The sequence below is a fragment of the Lithobates pipiens genome, unplaced genomic scaffold (assembly GCF_037356315.1).
Source record: "Lithobates pipiens isolate NorthernLeopardFrog02 unplaced genomic scaffold, aLitPip1_a1.2 Scaffold_22, whole genome shotgun sequence".
NCBI lineage: Eukaryota > Metazoa > Chordata > Amphibia > Anura > Ranidae > Lithobates > Lithobates pipiens.
The window spans coordinates 303,666,380-303,689,530 of NW_027507784.1; the positions used below are offsets into that span (position 1 = coordinate 303,666,380).

Genomic DNA, 23,151 nt, shown 5'->3' on the forward strand with positions numbered 1-23,151 from the left:
GTGGGGACACAGGAGGGGGTGTTTGCGCACCTTGAAGTTTTAGGAGAACCTTGCACTTTTTGGACTGGAGCACATTGTTCACTTTTATATGGACATTTACTTATTAATGTATTTTATCATATGATTATCTATGTTATGAATGTGAGCGTTGTAATTTATATCTGTTTTTGAGCATTTACATATACTTTAAGATGGCCAGCAATGGTAGATCAAGTCTTTCTCCCATGACAGGTTCCCTTTAATACAAGGTAGGAGTAAATATTGCCCACTCACTATTGAAGGACGAAACTCGCTGCCTCCTAGACACATCCCTCTCACTGGAAATAATTGAAGAGCACAAATTTTATTTTCAATTGTATTTATTGTCTACCAGGAAATAAAAGAATAAAAAATAAGAATACACACACACGTTTTATAAACTTTCCTCCGCACCACCGGCACGGTACATATTTTCTGAGGCCGCACAGAGGATCTGAATACAATGAGTGTATTTCTGAAGATAATATTTCTTTTAGTTCTCTCCTTTCTACTAATGTTCCTCCCTAAAATGCAGTGCAGGAACACATTAAGCACAATGACACATCACACAATTAACAAAAGAAAACAGACATTTTGTTCCACATCCTCAGTGGCCGCTTTGTTGCTTAAATGTCCCTTTTATCTGATGCAGTTTTAGAAGGACACTACAACTATGAGTCAATTTCAAATATCTGTGAAAAATAGATATTATTTCTGAGCTGGACTGCATGTGATAGCTTCAGCACATGCTGTTTGATATAATCTGCAGTCTTACCTTGCCCACGCTGCTGTCTTAACGGGCCTGCTGCTTGGCTATTACATATACGTGGCCAGGCAGTGGCTTCCTGAGAGAGCGGGAGGGTGTATATATAAGACCTCCAGCTCCCGCCACTTGTGAACGCCTTGTGATCGTTGTGTCCTTCAGACACAGAGGATCACAGATCGGGGTACAGGGCCAATGAAATTGGGCTTGTATCGTGTGATCAATGTAACCAGCAAACAGCTCAATATACAGTTGAGATACTCACAAACTGGCTTACCTGCTAAAAAGCTTTTAATTCTGTTCTGCCAGTTTTGTGATCCAGGTATCCCTTCCTGGTAACACAACCTAGACGGTGACCGCACATTTCTCTACTGCAGTTGAGTAATACAGCTTGGTCAACTTTCCCAACCTGCTGATTGGATAATCAAGGAACCTCTATAGGTCTTCTCTCTGTTCTCCCCTCTTGTCTTCAAGCAGCTAGTGATAAACCAACAGCACTGGACCCCTTTAATTTTAATATTGTAATATTAAAGTACATTTGCAGGTCGAAGAACACCGATGAATAGAAACCCCACTCCAATGTTGATTCCTTCCAAAGGCTCTTTATTAGGGCTCATTTACACTTGCTTTGGCTTCAACACACATTAACAGCTAGTTTACACTTGCTTCAATACAAGGCTTCGGACAGGCTTTGTTAAAGCTCTCTGAACGCGAGTCAAAGCCCCTATCACTAAATAAAATGGTTAGCTTACAGTTCTGTTTACTCCTTGCTTTTGCTTTGCTTCAGCTTCGCTTCCAAAATTATACCCCATGTAGCTTTAGTGGTGCTTCAAAGCGTCTTCAAAGCCTCCATAGAAGTATACAGCAAAGCTTTCTTGAAGCCCCATTGAAGCCTCCCCAAAGCCTCACCAAAGCCCCACCAAAGGCTCATGGAAGCCCCATCAAAGCTCCACCAAAGTCTCATCGAAGCCCCACCGAAGACTCATCGAAGCCTCATTGAAGCACCGAGCAAAAGCAAGGTGTAAATAGGACTATAAGCTAACCATTTTATGTAGTGACAGGAGCTTTGACTGGTGTTCAGAGAGCTTTAAAAAAGCCTGTCCGAAGCCATGTTTTGAAGCAAGTGTAAACTAGGCCTTAAACTATCAAAATACAACTGCATCCTCACTCCTCTCTTCTGGCCACCCTTTTTCAGTAGTGGTGAAATACGTTAGGACTTGTTTACACTTGCTCTCGAAATGCCAGTCAAAGCCCCTGTCACTAAATAAAACGCTTAGCTTGCAGTCCTGTTTAGACCTTGCATTTGCTTTGTTTTGCTTCAAAAATGATACCCCATGTCACTTTAGTGGTGCTTCAAAGCATCTACAAAGCCTGCATAGAAGTCTATGACAAAGCTTGCTTACAGCACCTGCAGATTTTGAGAGGCTTTAATTCACCTTTAGCTTTGCTTTGTTTTGGAGGTGTTGCAGGTATGACATACCAAACTCCCACACACAGGGCATCTGCCAAGCTTCATTAAAGCTTTAAAAAGCACCACCGAAGCATCATCAAAGCACCCCTGAAGCATCATCAAAGCACCCCTGAAGCATCATCAAAGCACCACTGAAACATCATAGAAGCAGCACTGAAGCACCACCAAAACATCATAGAAGCACCACCGAAGCATCAAAAAAGCATGTTGAAGCGGTAGGCGATTTAATGTGTGTTGAAGTCGAAGCAAGTGTAAATGAACCCTTAAAGAGAGGTAGTCCCTGAGTGGGAACAATTTGTATGCAGTTGTATGTTTTATAAAGAAGTGAACATTGGAGTGCAGCTTTTATTCATCGGTGTTCTTAGATCAAAAGTAAAGATGAGCTTCTCAAGCTGGACATTCTCAGCAAGTAAGAGAGACACTGAAGCCTGGACAGTGCTGAGTTGGGAGGTTTAAACCACCAACAGGTCAGTTTTAAAGACATAAAAGGTAAAAGAAGCCCTGAAATTCTTTATGTGAAGAATCTGCTGTATTAGTATCTTATGATAAACGGTCAAATGGCCAATAGCCAACATACTTTGTGATATGTATCTGCAGAAGGGGTGGATCAACTGCCTAGGTTATTGGGTCAACTGACCAACCATGGCACCCTGAAGAATGTTTTTTTTTTTTTTGCAATCATATCATAACTTCCCCTTTAAGGGCACGTTAGCAGGGACAGGGGGCTTATCATTTGACTTCTACTTTAAAATGTACTTTTTATATGCCCCCTATGACTTGGATTATCTCTAGTAATCAGATTTCCTTTCAAACCCGCACTGCATAAATTGCAGATGGAATCAGACTGGGGCCACACAGGCTTTTCATTACTCAGGCACTTTAATAATGGGGCCCCACAGTGAGTCACCGCTAGAAATTAGGCATGTGGGCTTCTCACAATATGGCTGGTGGAACATGCACAGAACAAGATGGGCCTGTCATCTGTTATATTTCCTCTGTGCTTCTTTGGATTGCATTTATATGCTGCCTTTTCAGAAATACAGATACAGTTCAGAATTAAACTGACACCGCTGTGAAAACAGTAACAATGTTGTTTTCAGTATTTGTATTCATGAGAAGATATGGTTCAACAAGGATCAATGACAGATGAGAAAACATTTGGTATTAGTTTGGCTTCCTCATATGTGCATCCTTAAAGGGAACCTGTGCTGTTCCCATGCAACAGGTTCAGTTTATTCAGCGCCATCACAACATATTATACTATTCCCTCATTCCCCGGCTGCTCTGTTCGCACTGGGTAAGCTTCAGAGCTTACACAGTGCTGCAGACCCTCTCCACTTCCCCATGTGACAGCTTTGGGCCAATCAGCAGAGATCTGGACTTTCACAGGGGTAGAGAGCCCCATGTACCTCCATACCTGGAAGTACAATTAGTTGTCTTTGTACCTGGCAGCAACGAGATCAGCCTTTCCGGCTGATCTCGTTGCAAAGAGCAAGAGCAAAGGCAATGTAAATGTATACAAGAGAGGGGCTGGACGGTAAAGTGAACCATGCAACAAGTTCAGTTTATTCCTTTCCATGACAGCATCTTATACTTTCCCCTTTTCACCTGCTGCTCCATTTGTACTGTGTAAGCTTCAGATTGACCTTGGTCAGAACTTACATAGTCCAGAGCAGGGGCGGACTAACCATTTGGGCACTGCCCGAGAGGGCCCTATGCCACTAAGGGGCCCCATCAGGATTGCCAGCCTCAATAAAACCAGGGACAGTATGTAAAAATCTGTGTTTTTTTAAAAATCACAAGATTATAGCTGCCCCACCTCTCCAGTACCTTTTCAGCATGTGTATGTGTATTCTGTGTGTGTATACTGTGTGTGTATATTGTATGTGTGTGTGTGTATACTGTGTGGGCCCATAATCTCCTATTGCCTGGGGGCCCCATAATCTCCTATTGCCCAGGGGCCCCATAATCTTCTCCTATTGCCCGGGGGCCCCATAATCTCCTATTGCCCAGGGGCCCCATGAGTTGTCAGTCCGCCCCTGGTCCTGAGGACTCTCTCTACCCCACCCCCCAGGTGACAGCTTTGGAGGTAGTGTGCCACATGTAACTCCATACCTAAAAGTACAATTAGTTCTCTTTGTTTCTGGCACCAAGGAACCAAAGGGTAATATAAAATGATACTAGAGAGTCTGAATGGTAAAGGGATCCTGTGCTGTACCCAGGCAGGAAGGCAGCTTTGAGCCAATCACCAAGCACCAGGATTTTTCTGGGGGTAGTAAATCACATGCAACGTCATACCTAGCAGCAAAGGGAATAGCAAAAGAGCAAAGGTATACAAGAGAGGGGCTGAATGGTAAAGTGAACCCGTGCTGTGCCCATGCAGGGTGACAGCTTAGGGCCAATCACCAACCACCAGGCCTTCCCTGGCGGTAGTGAGTCACATGCACCTGCATACCTGAAAGTACAAGTATTTCTCTTCATTTCTGGCCGCAAAAGGATCAGTAGGGAAGCAAAGGTAATATAAATTTATATAAGAGAGGGGCTGGGCATTACAGGGAACCTGTTGCTTTGCCCTGTGTGGGCAAAGCCCGGAATCTCTTAAGTTGATTTTGTTAGCATAAATGCACATAATTGCCCCATTTACATCTGCGTGGGAAAACAAGTCCTAAGCTCAAATGGTATTACATGTTCTGTTTCAATTGCTTTTGTAGCAAAAATGGATAATCGTGACAGTAGCCTGGGTCTCATTTTGTATAAAAGTTATAGAGGGCCTTATTTTCTGAAATGAATGCTGTTTATGCTGTCCACAGCAACCAATCGAATTGATCTCCCATACATTATGGAACACACAGGACTATCTTGTTGCTTTTAGAGACAAGAACAATTATTTCCAATGCTCTGATAAATATGTGCTAAATGTGCTTGGTTCATTTAAATAAAACAATACGAAAAGGCCCAGTAAAAATGCTTTCCGGCATAGTAATAGACACGGGCATTAACAGTTGTTAGCGGACATTTGGTTATATAGTACTAACTCTATTCTCCAGGGTACAAGTTAAGTATATTATTTATAATGCATTATATTATTAAATATTCTTAGGAGACTATAGGCAGGAAATGTGCTTCAGAAATTAAAAACCCTGAGGAAGCTGGACTGAGAGTTTGTTAAAAGGAATGCATTAACAATTTCTTAAGGGGGGTTGCAGATCAAAGTATAATTACTTAATAACAATATACTATATGAGCCATATACGCCGTATGCATACATGAGTGTTTTTAAATACTGGGTTACATTGCAGGTAAAGTGTACCTGTCACCAAAAGCACTGGATGTGGCTATTTTGGAAATGTAGCCAATGCTAGTGTAGGGAGCAATAAAAGGTCCTCATTTAGTCCAGTTATATTATTTAAAAAATCCTTCAAAATAATATAAATAGCACCTCTGTCTGGCTTTGTACTGGGCTCCTGTATATCCCGTCACATGGCTAATACAGAAAAGGGGCAGCAGTGTGAGCCAATCAGGATGTACTGCTTTGCACAGTGCTGTAAATCTAACAATTGGAGTTTGTTGATTGGAGGACAGAGCACTGAGATAACCCAATTAGCTAGCAGAGACTTTATCACCTAGTTACTCTCGGCCTGGCTAAGCTGTATTGCTTTGACTCAACTGCACAAAGTATATGGTCAGAACTTTTTATGGTATCTGGCAGGAATGCATGAATTAGAAAACCAGCTGAACAGAATTACAAATCATTTTGGCAAGCAAAACAGCTCACACATATACATTTTAGGTGCGTATTTAGCTATTTTCTTATACTTACACTTTAAAAAGACGTTAGCCACAATATGGCTACATCTACCTTATCTAGCCTCTGAGTACAGTTTAAAGCTGGATTCCGGGAATTATTTGTATTGCATACTTAAATTGACATTGGCATAATGTATGCCATTGACATTGGCACAATGTATGTATGTACGGTCTTGTGCTGAGTGGCTGCCCCATTGCAACATTGACTACTGGAGCCGCTTAACCGACACAGCCGCCAATAATAGAACGCCTTGTACTTTATCAATGAATACAAGCTGTTCTATGATTGGACATGGTACATAGGAGAGGCGGTGTCACAACCAGTGTAAGTTTGCAATACAAATAAAGTTTGGGATTCAGATATAATGTTTGTTCAACAACCAAAACAAAATGACCTTTACCAATAGGACGTGACCAAATTCTTCATGTAGGTAAAACAAAAATGTCAGCCGTGTTTTTGTAACCTGAGGTATAGGCATCTTGTCACAACATGGTTTAGATACGAGAAGAAAAGAGGCATGTGGAACAAAAGGCAATTGTATTCACATAAAAAAATCCACATTTAAGAATATTTCTTCTATCTATACATAACTCTATATTTATATATATTTTATCAGGTCAGCTAAACTGAGGTAACGTCTCTAAGCTAGCCCTAACCTGGAATCAGAAATACCCTACAATTAAGTTAAAAAGTTAATCAGTTATCACCTTATCTACATTATTGCACTAATATTGTGAACATTAAAGACGTCTAAGGCAAAGGTAGGGGGGGTGGGGGAGTCTGCTACGTAATTTGTCTAAACCACTTGGTGTTGAATGTACAGGGTCTTATGATGAGGGGAACATGGACTCGAGAACTAAGCCCTAAAACCAGGGAGACAAAAAAAGTAAGGATTGTGCTCTGACCGCTTATTTCCAAAGATATAAACACATTTTCAACAGATATACACATCTAGAAATGATTATCTTTCTTGTTTTTAGCCCAACGATATTGATCGTTTAGCCTAAAGTCGGCCATTTGGATTCGGATTTGTTTTTGTAACGGGCACTGGTACTCAGTGGAAAGTTACGGCACTTCTGCTTTTTGTAGCAACGCTGTAGCCCTTTACGTAGCTTGTGATTGCTGTGCGAGGTCTGGTGATCAAACCTCCAGTACACAGAGAAGGCTTGGTACGTCTTGTTGTAGAAAGAACATTTGGGCCTGATGTTTGTAGCATCATCAGAGGTGGCTTAGGCCAACATTTCTAAAGTACCCCTTCAGGAGTGAAAAAAAAGCACTCCTTACCAGTCTGTTTATATTAAACGTGCTACATACCCTGATATATTGCCTGTAAAACTGACACACAACAAAAGTGTGTGCTATTAGCCTGGAAAGCAGATGCATCACCTATTCAAAATGGAGGTGGTCATTTTGTTCTTTGAACCCATGTTAGAAGCATGAATCAGTTCTTCAGGATCTTGTAACACCAACGGTAAATGTTGGTATGGCTCAATGCACAAAATGGCTACCTTAACTTTTTTTGGCGATGAACCAAATTGTTCGAGACAGTGCCAGTAAGATAGCATTGGACTTTTTGGAGAAACTGGATACCCAACAAATGACAGGATTTGATCCTACAGAGAATAACACACACAAAGGCGACAGAGTACTAACACAACTATACACTTGCTACATGTGCTCTGCATAGGCAGTTGCTTGGGGGCTGGAAAGAGATTACTGCTTGTGCCTTTCCAATTATCCATTTTTTTTTAGTCTTTCAAAAAACATGTTTATGCATTGTATTGCTATATCTACAATCAGCAGGGAGACCCAGCTACCAAGGGAACAATCTTCAATGTGAAGGGAACAAAGTTGTCAGGTTCATACTAAGCTTGATTAGACATGATAGAAACCAGCCTGGCCAAATACCTATAAAACCTAATATACAGATTGGCTCATCTCATTTCTAGTAGCTAAAGTGTATTCAGAACCAAGAACAAAAGTGTAATATATTGCAGCTTACTGGCCCCGGAATTAGTGGCTGCATTTGTTTCATCTTTTTCAGGCTTTTCTCCCTTTATGCCCACCTGGTAATCCTGTGTATAGCACTCTTCCTGTCTTATGCCGCATACACACAGGACTTTCCAACGGGAAATGAATGTGAGCTTGTTGGCTGAAAGTCCGACCGTGTGTATGCTCCATCGAACATTTGCTGTCAGACTTTCCGCCAACAAATGTTGGCTAGCAGGTTCTCAAATTTTCTGCCAACAAAACGTTGTTGTCGGACTTCGTGTGTACACAAGTCCGTCGCACAAAAGTCCACGCATGCTCGTAATCAAGTATGAGCCGGAAGCGCTCAGTCTTGTAAAACTAGCGTTCGTAATGGAGATATCACATGACTATTGAACTTCTTTTTTAATCGACTCATCGTACATCTTGTACGTCACCATGTTCCCAAGTTCGTAATTGTTGGCCAACATTTGTTTGACCGTGTTTATGCAAGACAAGTTGGAGCCAACAACCTTCAAACAAAATTACACGGTTTTGTTGTCGGAAAGTCCGATCGTGTGTATGGGGCATTAGGGTGACAAATGATCACTCAATCCACTGTATTTAAGGAAGGAGTCAGGGTTACCACTTTAGGCTGCTCTCCTGAATTGAACTACTAAATCCTCCTCCATTCTTTTTTTTTGTAGCTCACAGAAGGTAGCTAGAAAAACTGCTAATCTTGCTTGATATATCAGTTCAGTTCAGCAAAGGAAGTTACAAAGATGCTAGAACTCTGGAAGCTGTTTTTCTGTACTTGCAAAAAATGTACTAAGCCTGGAAAAAGAAAATGAATGCAGCAACAAAGTTTAAGGACTGGTAAGCTACCATGTATTACATTTTAGTTTTTGGGTTTAGATATCTTTTATTAATGGAGAAAGCTGTTTTCTACTTGCAGCAGACTCCCTCTAAGCCCTTGTACACACGGTCGGAGAATCCGTCGGAATGTGTCCTATCGGACCGTGTCGTCGGATAATCTGACTGTGTGTGGTATGCATCGGACTGATTCTGTCCGAATATCCGTCGGACCCAATTTTCCAACATGTTGGAAATATTTCCCGACCAACTGGGCCGGTCGGACATACTCCGATCATGTGTAGCAAATTTTGATCGGACCAAGTGCCACGCATGCTCATATCAAATTCCTACATCAAAGCTATTGGCTACTAGTCTGAATGTAGTCCCATCGTAACAAAATTACGTCATCACGCTCTGAAAGATCGGATTTTTCGACAACTTAGTCTGACCGTGTGTATGCAACAGTTTCGGACACAATCCAACGGACAAAATCCGACGGATTTGGTTGTCGAAATCTTCGACCGTGTGTACAGGGGCTTAGGAAGGCCATTGAAGTAAATTGCAGTCCTTTTTTTTTATGGACCGAAATACCTAACAAGTAAGCAAAAGTAATGAAACCTTTGGTTCTGAGTGTGGGATAATGGAGACAGCTTGTGGTTTAAATTGGAAGAATGTTGGTAGCTCCACGGTATACTTAAAGCACCTATTTCGATTAAGCACCTTATAATTCCTCTGGCAACATCAACATCTTCCTTGCCATCAACAGGAAATTCTATGACGTCCAGTGAGACCATAGCAGCAAGAAGAGGAGTTTGTCGGAGAAACTTTGCAAATTGATAAGCTGTACTCCTGAGCTGAATTTAACTTTTCACAGTCTGTCCCCACAATCTCCTCCCTAATATATATGACCTACATCTAAACTTTTAGAAAGTGGGAAATTCGTTTTCAAACGTGTTTCAATAAGGAGCATGCATCATAAAGAATGAGATTCCTCCTGCTGCAGAAAAAAAGATTAGCGTCTGCAAGTGAATCTGAGCTTGAGGCTCTGTCAGGGAGAGCCTGCCACCGGAACGTTCTAGAAATATAAGCCAATGGGTGACTAGGCCCACTAATGCATCCTGTTGTTGGGTGGACTGGACCTGTAACTCACTTCAGTCCTCCTTGTGTCAAGAAAAGATGTTCCACCATGTCCAATCAAGTTAGAAAGTCATTGTAGGATTTGCCGTTGCTCTAATGCTGATTTGCTGTTGGAACATTTACCGTAATCTACATTCTAGTTAACTTAATTCACTTTAAAGATAAAGAATTATCAATCTCTTACTTTTGGACTGCAATCTGCAATACCTAAAAGATCCAAATTAAACACCCTTTTCTAATCGTGGAGAATAATTCTAGAGCTTTCTAAGTATTATGCTGGGTCTGTGTTTCCATGGAAACTGTCTAATCCAATGGGTGCCACTTTCATACCTCTTTGAGCCAATCTGTCTTCTACATAGTAAACTGCCAGGGAACCAATTGCAATGCACCTGACATACTTGCAAAGAGATATCCTGTCACTTGGGGTTAAAACATGAGTCTTCATTGGTTAATATTTCCTTTGCCACAACAGATGATAATAACAAGTCACACAATTTCAGTTTGCATTTGAATCCACCAGTATCAAAGTGTCTGAAAAATAAACTGTTTTTGTTGTCCACAGCAACATCAGACTACTTGCCATGGCAAGAAAGACACTTTTGTCTTCATACACTTTGGTAAAAAGAACATACATTTTATGTTTAGTGTTTCAGACAAGCAGATCTAATTAAAAAAAAAATTCCAGCCATCATAAAATGATGTATAGAAAGGAATGTAAAATGTGCCATCTTTCAAAATAAATAAAAATCGATGGACTAGGCTCTTATATTAAGAGAATACCCTGGTACAGCCATTAAGAACTAAGATTCTATATTGTATCACAATGCAAGCCCTTTTTTGTTCGAAAGGTTGAACATCAACAAAAGAAGAAATGTGTTTTAAAATAACTGGGAACATTTGTTAAAACTGGTGCACAGGCAACAATGTAAAAATGTTATAGCTCAAAGACACCAAAAAAAGGCAAAAGCGAATGTTTAGGCCTTTGGTTTTGAACAGAAAAAAAGCCCATATTTGGTATATTGAAGATCAAATGCCTAAAGCCGCGTACACACGGGCGGACTGTATGGCCTACTTAGTCCGTCGAAACACATTTCAGCGGACATTTCGCTCGTGTGTGGGCTTCAGCGGACTTTTTCAGCGTGCAGTCTGGCGTACTAAGTATTTCGGAATTTCCGTAATTCTGTCCGTCATACTTTGGTTTCAGCGGACAATCCGCTCGTGAGTAGGCTAGTTCGACGGACTAAGAATGGCGCATGCTCAGAAAGGATTTACACGGCGGAAGGGTGCATTGCTGTGTATTGGACTTCCTATTTCTAGTCCCGTCGTACGTGCTGTACACGTCATCGCGCAAGCTTTCGACGGACTGTTTGTGCATCCGTGTGTGGTCAAGTCCGTTCATTCGAAAGTATGACGGACTGTCCGTCGGATTGTATGACGGACTAAGTAGGCCATACAGTCCTCCCGTGTGTACGCGCCCTCAGTGTCCACCATAAAACGGCCAATTTGAAGGAATGGTTTTATTTGCTGCCTATCAATTTAGTAGACTCACTTTTAATTACTGAAGCTATGCTTGCTTTGATGGTTTGAACCTTTTTGTTTCTATCACACAAAATATAAGAATAGGGGGGGGGGGACAAATTAGATCAGATTCTTTAAATAACATTTATTTTTGAAAAAAGTGGAAGCTTATTTTAAATGAAAAACCTAAATGTCCCACTTGTCTCCTATTTATTGTGAAGACATCTGGCTAACATTAACCATCGTTGTAACCAATGCAAAACAAATATTAGAAATTTCATTTGTGTTGCAACACTCTCCATAAAGTCACAAAAACAAAACCACCAATGAAAATGAGACCCTCTAATATTGTCCATGAGTAGTGGATGCAGGTAGACAACCCCCCCCCCCCAAAAAAAAATCAGGACTCTTAAACTGAAATATCATTGTTGGGTTGACTGGCCATTTAGGCTTTGGCCATGATGGCATAATTTGAGTTTGTTGGCCCATGGATCGATGGTGTTTAAGAGATGATTTGAGAATGTACTATAAATGTAGGACTTTCTTGATAATAATTGATCAGATGCCATACTGTTGAGACTTTTACTATTGAACAACAGTTGAAAAGCCTGTAAGGCATCAAGATCAATGCATTCTTAAAAAAATCTTACTGACAGCATGAATTGAGACTTCTGGTTGGTTCCTTTTTCTAACGGTAGTGTGCACCAGTTAAAACAAACATACTCCAGGTTTCCCTATATTTAGGGCACTAACATTTTGTTGGACAGAATTTATTTAGACCAAGTCAGCTATTGTATTTATGTGTAACAGTAAAAGGGGTAGTTTATATGAGGCAAAATTGCACTAGCTCTGCTTGTGTTGTGTCATTTGTAGAGATGGGTGTACTGTAGAATTTGTTTGCCTACAGGAAAGGGGCAAGCTTGTCTGCATTGCACAAGTTTTCAGAAATCTTGCAGTGACCACTACAGAACTGTAGTATAAAGATTCTGATCTATAAAACCAGAGGCAGGAACAACACACAGTCACAAACCCTATCGATCCTTCCAAGGTTTGATCAAAAGCTACTTTGTCCCCTCCCATTCTACTCAAACATTAACCACATCAGTTTGATCAGCAAGCCATTCTCACTTCAACTTTTTTTTTTTTTTTGCTTGTAGGCTCATGATCAATAAACGCTAAGAGGTCAAACCTGCTTTATGTCTTAAGCCATCAGGTGACCTTTACTGGAGACAATGACATCACTTTCCAATAAAGAAGAATCCAAATGTGTGTCCATTTTACACACAGATTTCAATGGCAGTTGCCAGCAGCATCTGAGCTTTGCTCTTGTCCTGTCGTCCATCTGTCCTGCCAGAGGCAGCAGTTGGCTGGCCTGGATCTGGCAGGGAGTGTGGTACACGAGGTGAAGAACCTCCCTCCGTGAGTATTGTCCTCTTGAGAGGAGTAGGGTTGTCGTGCCGCTGGGGCACAGGTGGTAGCTTTTCTCCTGGCTGCTTGCGTGTTCGGTAGGAAGGTCTACGTCTAGCTTCTGAGAGCAAGTCATACTTGATGTAGTAGAAAACCTCCTTGACCGGGCTCCTTTTTTCGGACTCTAATGCAAGAAGCCTTTGGAACATTCGTAGTGCGTTATCTGAAAACCGCCGCCACTGCGACGGAAGACCAGGCAGACGACCCTTCTGCCAGTGTACAAACTCCTCAAAGAAGGCATCTCCCGGTGAGGCTGACTCCCAGGGAAAGTTGCCAGTGAGGACACAGAAGATAAGTACTCCAAAGGCCCAGACGTCCAAACTAGTCTCTACTGGAAAACCTTCTGATCGGCCAGCCTGGCACACTTCAGGGGCTGTGTATGGGATAGTGCCACTCACTCGTTTTACACGGCAGCCCACTTTACGAGTCATGCCAAAGTCAGCCAGCTTAACCCGCCGACATTCACGGTCAAAGAGAAGGACATTCTCTGGTTTGATATCGCGGTGAACCAGACTCTTGCTGTGCATAAAGTCCAAAGCCAGTCCAAGCTGTTGTACGCATCGCTTCACCATGTCTTCAGGGAGGCCGACCTGGAACAGTACAAAAATGGACAGTTGCAGACCACAAATCAACAAAACACTAGGCTAATGCATGACAACCAACTAACCCTGCGTTAATATGACAGATGCAGTTATATGACCACTGCCAAGGCTAAGGGAAGGTGGATGTGACTTTTATTACATTTTGGCAAATTGGGAGCCGAGATTGTTTTGCAACACTACATTTTATAGTTGAAAACTTTGGAGGTAAGCTAAACAGGACACAAGCCTCTATCAAGCTTTTCAGGTTAATAAAGATAAACGTGAGCATTTTATGGTTCTTTATTTTACACCAACATATAGGGCTGGATTGTCCTCAATTCAGATACTCACCTGCCCAGCGGATCAAGCATTGTCATGCTGTGTCACAGCCTGTGTTTCTGTCCACCATCCTTGCTCTGATGTCATTGGGTATTGTGTGCCTTTTCCTGGTTCATTCAGCCTGGCCCCTGATGATGCACACCAGGCCCATGCTCCTCCACCTTCTGTTAATGGAAAGTGAAGCATACTGGGGTATGTGATACATATCCTAGGAGACTTCACAGTGCTGGAGGCATCATTATCCCCTAGGCAAGACCAGTGGCATGCAAAAAGCATGAAAAAAGTAATCACACACAGAAGATAAAAATGTTGATTTCATATTGGGGGGAAGTGCAAGCCTGCCCAGTGCATCCAAAACAGGAAGTTCTGCTTTAATACAGGAGAGAGAACTCCATGATTGAAGAAGATCTCCAGGTAGTAGGAGATCCCATCCTGTCAAATTCTTTTTTGTTTTTACTCAACATTCATTTTTTTTTCTATTGCACTCGGCTGGCTTTGAATGCCTGAAGCACGCCACTTTTTTTTTTCTCAGCAGTGGTGTAGCTGCGGTATAGCCATACCAGTGCTTTTTAAATATATCCCCTAAAGCTGGCCATAGATGGTTAAAATCTCGGCCAGTTCAGCAGGGACCGCCTGAGATTCTAACCATCTCTGGGTAGGCTGATTGTACCCAAGTCGATCCATCAATCAACTTGGGTACAAGCAGCATGTCAGATTTCTAGCATGCAATTATTGCCAGCGGCTATAGCTGCTAGCAATAATCATTGTGATCTCCCAGCAGGGATGGCTCCCCTCTCCCCCCCCCCCCCCGAAAAACACAATAGCTTCACGGGAGGTTGACTGTGTTGATGGGGGAATCATTGATTTTCTTTCCTGCAACCTGTTGTTTCAGGAAAGAAAATCGCATAATCTATAGCCTGCTTTTGTTTTGTTTTTTTTGCAGTATTCCGTGGACATCATCAGCTATTATTATGTAATGCTTACATCACCCAAATACAACTAGCTCCAACTGGTGTCATAACTAGCAAAGGGGAAAAAAAAAGAAAATGTAATTTACTGGTTAAAAGGAAATACATGAAACAAAGCAGCATGGTGCTTCATCTATGGGAAGGTGTCATGCTGGCTACATCTGAATGCACACCCAGCCAACCAGAGAAGCTTATAAGGAATATCATGTGATCTAGAATGACTGATCTCACCTGTGGCGGAATAATATCAAAGAGGTCCCCAGCTGGAGCGTACTCCTGAGCGAAGACGTAGCAATCCTCCGTCTGGAAGAGGACATGAAAGGCTCTTATAATGAAAGGGCTGCAGGAAAGAGCGCTGGTCACACTGAACTCCCTCAGAAAACTCTTCAACTTGGTCTTGTTCTTGTTGACAAATTTTAAAGCCATCTTGTTACCTGATAATGAAGACAGATATTAAAATGAAAACCTTAACTGACTGAGATTTAGGGCTCATTTACACTTGCTTCGGCTTCAACACACATTAAGTGCTAGTTTACACTTGCTTCAAAACAAGGCTTTGGACAGGCTTTGTTGAAGCTCTCTGAACACTAGCCAAAGCCCCCGTCACTAAATAAAATGGTTAGCTTACAGTCCTGTTTACACCTTGCTTTTGCTTTGCTTCAGGTTCGCTTCAAAAATTATACCCCATGTAGCTTTAGCGGTGCTTCAAAACGTCTTCAAAGCCTTAATGGAAGTCTGTGGCAAAGCTCGCTTGAAGCCCCACTGAAGCCTCATCGAAGCCCCACAAAGCCTCACCAAAGCCCCACCAAAGGCTCATCGAAGCCCCATCAAAGCCCCACCAAAGCCTTATCGAAGCTCCACCAAAGCCTTATCAAAGTCCCAACGAAGCCTCATCGAAGCCCACCTTTTGCAGCTATAGCAGCTTCAACTCTTCTGGTAAGGCTGTCGACAAGATTTAGGAGTGTGTCTATGGGAATGTTTGACCATTCTTCCTGAAGTGCATTTGTGAGGTCAGGCACTGATGTTGGACGGGAAGGCCTGGCTCGCAGTCTGCGCTCTAATTAATCCCAAAGGTGTTCTATCGGGTTGAAGTCAGGACTGTGCAGGCCAGCCAAATTCCTCCACCCCAAACTTGCTCATCCATGTATTTATAGACCTTGCTTTGTGCACTGGTCCAAATTATTTGGTGGAGGGGGGATTATAGCGTGGGTTGTTTTTCAGGGGTTGGGCTTGGCCCCTTAGTTTCAGTGAAGGTATCTCTTAAAGCATCAGCATACCAAGACATTTTGGACAATTTCATGCTCCCAACTTTGTGGGAACAGTTTAGGGATGACCCCTTCCTGTTCCAACATGACTGCGCACCAGTGCACAAATAAGGTATATAAATGCAAGAATGAGTGAGTCAGTGCCTGACCTCACAAATGCTCCTCTGGAAAAATGGTCAAACATTCCCATAGATATAGGCAGACAGCCGTCCCAGAAGAGTCGAAGCTGTTATAGCTGCAAAGGGTGGGCCAAATCAATATGGAACCCTACAGACTAAGACTGGGATGCAAATAAATACTTTTGGTAATATAGTGTATATCATACTGATTTAGAGCTACTGTAGGGATTTGTAGTGGGTCTAATGTTAGGAGAGCACCACTAAGCAATAATTATAATCTAAAATGGCAACATAACATAACCCCACTAGTATTTCACACAAACTCCTTTAAAAGTGTATCTAAAGGCAGAACTTTTTTTTGTTAGTTTTAGATGGGGTGGGGAAGGATTTGATCTTCTGTAAAATTGTTATTGCTGTCTGTGTGCCCACTGGGGGACCATCTTCATTTGTTCTGTTGACTATATTCACCAAGAAGAGAAAGCGAAGAGAAAACTGAAATTTGAAAGTTGTCACTAGAGTAGAAGTGAATTCATCTTATGTGGAATTATGGTGAAAGTGAGAGGTGAGCAGATCCCCCTGGGTTTGGTTCATAATCTCTGCACTGAACCCAAATGCAGTCCAGCCTTTCTCAACCAGGGTGACGTGGCATCTTGGTAGAAAAAAGAAACCTGGACACATTATTCACACTGGACTATGACTTACCAGCAGGGTTGCCAGCTGCAGTTGTCTAAGCCGGAAGTGTCTGTTATACTCTCTCTCACACTGCCCAGCACCCCACATACAGATGGGAGAGGAGAGAGGGGTTCGATCTGCACCTCTTCCTTACGCCCCTACCCCTCTGTGTCTGCCCACATTCCAATCCCTGGCGCTGTGCCTCAGAAAAGGAAAGTGGGGGCAAGAAATTTGAAGCCCAGCAGCCACAGATACATGGACTCAGATGTAAAAGGGGTACTCTGTGGACTCTGATGTAAAGGGGAACTCTGTGGACTCTGATGCAAAGGGGGACTCTTGTGATCAACTTCATATGATTAGAAATGTTATTTAATCACAAAGTATATCTATAGTTTATACTATAAAAAAAATTGCTGTGCACTGCTAAAGTGTTGGGGGTTTGATTTGAAGAAAAGTTGGCAACCCTACCCCTAATCCTGTACGATCAGAACTGCTTTTTAGGGCTCATTCATAAAAGCGTCTCCTATGAGAAGAGATCTGGGCCTTTGACAGATGCCGAAGAGGTGATATTTCACCTTCTCAGCGCCTGTTTTGTCCCCCTAAATGCAGCAGCTATAGCATGTGTATGACACTGGCTGATGCCTCTTCAGCAAAAGGGGGAGCAGTTGGGGTAGTAAAATTGTCTCAACCACAAGGTTTTAGCACCCCACCCCTCCAAACCTCATGTGTTACCGAGCCCTTGGTTCACATTTGTGCAGCTGCGTGCTGCATGGAGGGCAGCCCATTCATTTCAATGGTCTGTCCTACCCAGAGAAATGCAGAGAAAGAGGCTCCTGAACCCTTTTTTAAAATAATTTTCCAATGTGTGGGGGTACCCTTAATAATTATTGCCCCCCCCCCACGCGTCTACTATACATCAGTGCGTTTGTCTGCGTGTCAGGAACACAATTTTGTGCACGTTCCCCGACATGCAGTAATATGAAGCAAGCATTAGACTGGGGTGCCTCAGGCTGAAAATACTTTTCAAGAGGCCCTTACTGGAAAAAGGTTGGGAAACACTGATGAAGCCTAAAGCGTGGTACACACTGGGTTCAGCCGCTACGTTGAACGAAAAAAAACTGACAACTCAGTTGGAGCTGCTATACTAACAGTCCCCTGAGCTATTGTGTTCTGACAGGGGGACGCCCCCCCCCCCCCCCCGCCAGAACACTCCAATCAGTGCAATCAGCCTTTGGCTGCGAACGCCGATTGAGAGTCGGCTGGCTTCTGTCGGATCAGCTGACATACACGCAGTTGGAAGGTTGGCCATTTTTTTATTGAACTGGCTGATGTCTACTGACATTCGGCACTTGTGTACTAGACATAAGGATGGGGGGTAGATCTTGTTAATTCGGGCCATTTATAGGGCTTATAAGCTATTGCCGAACAAAAGGTGTGGGAAGCTAGGTTTTGCCATGGGGGTCATGTACCAATGCCAAAGTCCTAATCAGAATTTTCAGCTCTCCCTAACAGTTCCAACATACTGACAATCTTGTGGCTTTTGTGAGCCTGCTCTTTCATAGAAGGAGTTCCAGGTTATTCATTCCTTCAAATTAATGGCTCTTCTGACCCGGAGCAAAGACTGCATGATGTTCCTGGTGGCAAACCTGGTTAAAAGTTCTGAATTCCAAACTTCGCAAATATCAGAGGTTCAAAGCAAGCCCATGGTGGAGGCAAACCTGAACCTCATCAATGGTGACAACTGTCTAAAATGGGAGTTTCCTCACTTTGGGAAGATTTCCTCTTATTTCCTGTTGCTTCTCCAGATTTTCTAGATGTCTTATTCCTCTGTAGGAAGAGCGTGTTGGCCAACACGGAGAAGTCCAACTCAATGGACAATCTATCTGGAAGTGGGACCCTATCCTTCTATCTTCCTGTAAAATGGGTAAACACACATGAACAGTAACACCTATTCCATATTGACTAATGTAGCCAGTAGGTTTGAGGACTGGCAGGTGTCTCACCAGCATCTTTCACAGTGAGATGTCCTCAGAAATATGAAGGCTGCAGTTGTCCAACCAAAATAAGTGGACATACACACCTCCAGTTTTGCATGTGCATATTAGTATACATTAAATCTTCGTATTTTTTTTCACCCCTTAAATTGCCCTTACCTGTACTCTTGTGGGACACGAGCTCCACTCTGCCATAAGTTCCCTTCCCCAGTTCACGTATGAATTCATAGTGCTTCTGTACTTCACCCCCGGACAAGCTTCTGATGGCTAAAGCCTGCATATCTTCCGTAATCACAGGGACACCACAGCAGCCCAGCTTCCGCGTCGGTTCCTGGTCCACCGAGCCGGCACTCATGTTTACACTGCATGGAAACACACACAGACCCTGCTGTAATAATCAGGGATAACGGAATTTATTTATTACAGGTATGTATATATTGTCAAAACTTTACACATATTGTACATTCACATAGCTCTCAACTGTCCCTGATTTGGAGGGACTGTCCCTGATTTGGAGCAATGTCCCTCTGTCCCTCATTCCTCCTCATTTGTCCCTCATTTTGGTCTGATCTATATAGTTGTATATAAAATGCACTTTTTATCTATCAAAAAGTGTTTCCCAGTGCTAAACCTTTCATCTTATTTCTAAATTGTTGCATTTGTAAATTCTAAAAGCCAATATTAAGGAATAGTATTGGTAAAAAAGCACTTGTGGGTTTAACCAATCTTGTTTTGTTTTTTTTGTACAATTCTCCTTTAAGGAGGCGTGGCATGGGGGTGTGTCCTTTGCCTGCATCCTTTTGCTGATAGGTGTCCCTCATTCCCATCTCAAAAAGTTGGGAGGTATGCATTCACATCAGTCCCTACCCATAAGGAGCTTACAATCTAAGGTACATACCTTACATGCGTACTTACACACACACTGGGGGCGATTTAAACAGAAGTCATGTAACCTATCAGAATGTCTTTGGAGTTTTGAAGAAAACTGGAGAACCCACACAAGTTTGGGGAGAATGTGCAAATGTCAAGCAGGTTGTGTTATAATTGGGATTCAAATCAACAATTCCAGTGCTGCAAGGCAGAAGTGCCTGTACATAGTTTTATAAAGAGAGACATGTACGGCTTAAGCATTAGACAAATGCTCTAAGCTGAGTTAAGGAAATATATATATATATATTTATGGTCAAAGCCCTATGGCCGATACGGATATGATCAAGTAGCCTCTACCATAAGATTAACCACATGAAATGGACCTGAAGTGTGCCCTGGTCTGATGGTCGGTATACCAAAATAAGGGGGCATACCCTAGATTAGAAATTAATGTATGTGAAGAGAAATGAATTTGAGAAATGCCCTGAAAAGGGGAAGGGAGGGTGGGTGCCGCGCACCGGAAACCGACAAAGACCACAGGCGAGCGGGCTGGTTAAATACCCTCCGGGCTCCTCCCATAAATTCAGGCCACCACACTGGCCTTCTTACTTATGGTCAAAGCCCTATGGCCGATACGGATATGATCAAGTAGCCTCTACCATAAGATTAACCACATGAAATGGACCTGAAGTGTGCCCTGGTCTGATGGTCGGTATACCAAAATAAGGGGGCAAAACATTCAGGTAGGGGTGCAGTTTTATTAGTTTTAGCTTAATTAGTTGAGCGAGTTTGGTGAACGCTTGTGCCATTTCCACCCGAGGATTGGGAATGTACCGGGCGAGGTAGGCAGGGTCCCAACTGCTTAGTCTTTCAATGACGTGACTTGGGACCCACGCCAACATGCTGCCAAGGGTGCTCAAATACTAAAGAGTGTCCACGGTATGGACCGGGGACGAGGTGTAGGCTGTGTAGAAGAACCCCATGTGTTTGGGAAACTGGCAGGTACACAAGTGTTGGCACGAAAGCAATAGGGAACTAGAGTCTACGCGTTCCGGTAGGAGTGACAGTAGGTAGTCAAGTACGGTTACTTGATACCAAGCCCTGCTTCTCTATAGAAATGGACGTCCATCCTGGAGTCAGATTTCTGGGTTTTAGACACTGCAAGGAGGAGGATGAAATGAAGTTGGTAGCGAGCCAAGTAACGACTATGCAGAACTTGGCCTGCGGGATTGCTGAAGGCCTGGAATGAACATACAATGGACATTAAACTGGTGCCACCGGGCTAACTGCAGCGGTCTGCGCAGGAAGGACACAACCGAGAGCGGTCCAGACCTGGCTTCAATAACAAGATGAGCCTCGGCCCAGTTGTCGGTGGTGAAAGCCACAGCCTGTCCTGTCCTGACATGACCCCAGATACGAGAGGCTGTCATGACCGAGTACAGCCTGAAGAGGGAGGAAGTCCAGGTAAACCGGGGTTTAGGAGTATCCCTGATGCCATGGTCCTGTAAACCAGTGGTGGCCAAAAATTTCCGCGAAGCCTGTGTAGGCTGTGGCATCTGTCACTACCAGGGGCGACAGGGGCATCGTAGACGGTCTAAACACCGATACATCAATCCATGCAGTAAGGAACCTTCCGACATTGACAGGTCTGCTATTGCCATGGCATCCAAATTAAGGATCTAAGAAGGGTCCTGTGTCCGTGAGAGGAGGACTAGGAGGCGTGACATAAAGATCGATCCTGGGGAATGGCCCGTATTGCAGATTTGAACATTCGTCAAGTAGTGTCTGTGTAGAACCTGGCTGCCAGTGCTACCAACAATAAATTGGCTAGGCCATGGAAAACCACAAAGGGCCAGGTAGATGGCCGCTTGGATGACTAGACTGGAGAATATGCGAGGATTTCATGTCCCTAAAGATGGCAGTTGTGATGGGCGAGCGTTTTCCGTTGGCTATGGGTGATGCCTCTGGAAGTGGGGATCTTGCTGTATAAGCCATAAAGACAGGTGGCTCTCCGGGCCCTGTAAGGATGAGAAATGCTGAGCGCTGGCTAGGTATAGCCTGAGCGTGTTACAGGAAGAAGCCAGTTGCGTGTGTCAACACGATCCAGGTGCTGGATGGAAGTTGAACTCAACTATCCTAAGGGAGAGACCGACAGACAGGAAACGGTGAGTGGCTTGTAAGAAAAGCCACAGGAGACAAGTGGCCAACTAAGTGCTGCTGAAAACGACGTGTAGCCAGTTTGTGTGCCACTGAGAATGTGTGCTTGCAAAAGAATGATTGCAAGACGTTATGCTAAGTCGCGAGCCTTGGCACGATTGCAAAAGTAGTGTTTAAACGTGTGCTTGCGACAATTGCGTGGGAGTTTGTCACTGGAAATGTGTTCATAGTGACTGTGAGAAATTCGTGTTATCGCATGTGCTTTGCGAAGACTGCAGGAGTTGTGCTTGAACATGTGTTTGGGTGCGTGCTTGCAACGATTGCAAGATGTTATGCCAAGATGCGTGCTTGCAACGATTGCAAGATGTTATGCCAAGATGCGTGCTTGCAACGATTGCAAGATGTTATGCCAAGATGCGTGCTTGCAACGATTGCAAGATGTTATGCTAGGATGCGTGCCTGCAACGATTGCAAGGAGTTACACCAGGATGCGTGCTTGCCATGATTGCAAGATGTTATGCTAGGATGCGTGTGTGCAATGATTGCAAGAAGTTATGCCAGGATGCGTGCCTGCAACGATTTCAAGGAGTTATGCCAGGATGCGTGCCTGCAACGATTGCAAGAAGTTATGGTAAGATACATGGGTAGCCAGGTCGGAAAAGACAGAAGTCCATCCAGTCCTAACCACAAATCAAACAAATAAATATCGCACAACCCGACACACCCAATTCTACACCCACAGCTGATCCAGAGGAAGGCAAAAAACCCCAGCAGAGCATGGCCCAATTTGCTACAGCAGGGAAAAAATTCCTTCCTGATCCCCCGAGAGGCAATCGGATTTTCCCTGGATCAACTTTACCTATAAAATAAGTACCCCGTTACAATGTACATTTAGGAAGGTATCCAGGTTTTTCCCAAAGCAATCTATTGAGCCAGCCGGAACTGCCTGCTAGCAATGATTGTAACAAGTTTGTGCCTGGACATCTGCTCGCAATGATTGCAAGAGGTCTTATGCTCGAATGCGTGCTAGCAATGATTTGCCAGAGGTCTATGCCTGAATGTGTGCTTGCAATGATTGCAAGAAGTCTATGTTTGGATGCGTGCCTGCAACGATTGCAAGAAATCTACGCTTGGATGCATGCTTGCAATGACTGCAAGAAGTCTACGCATGGATGCGTGTT

General features: G+C 43.3%; 1 protein-coding gene across 5 annotated transcripts in view; it reads right to left on the reverse strand.

The window, feature by feature from the left end:
• Positions 1-341: 341 nt before the first annotated feature.
• Positions 342-23,151, reverse strand: part of LOC143924814 (serine/threonine-protein kinase SBK1-like) — a 147,344-nt gene continuing 124,534 nt past the window's right edge. For 3 of the 5 annotated variants that reach the window (XM_077449285.1, XM_077449286.1, XM_077449287.1), the window contains exons 2-4: positions 19,103-19,305; positions 15,125-15,327; positions 342-13,595 (exon numbers count right to left, since the gene is read on the reverse strand). In XM_077449285.1, coding sequence (XP_077305411.1) covers positions 12,816-13,595; positions 15,125-15,327; positions 19,103-19,305 — 1,186 coding nt within the window. In that variant the 3' untranslated portion in view covers positions 342-12,815. Of the gene's footprint in view, positions 13,596-15,124; positions 15,328-19,102; positions 19,332-23,151 lie in introns of all 5 variants that reach the window. The other 2 variants (XM_077449289.1, XM_077449288.1) reach the window with 1 other exon arrangement.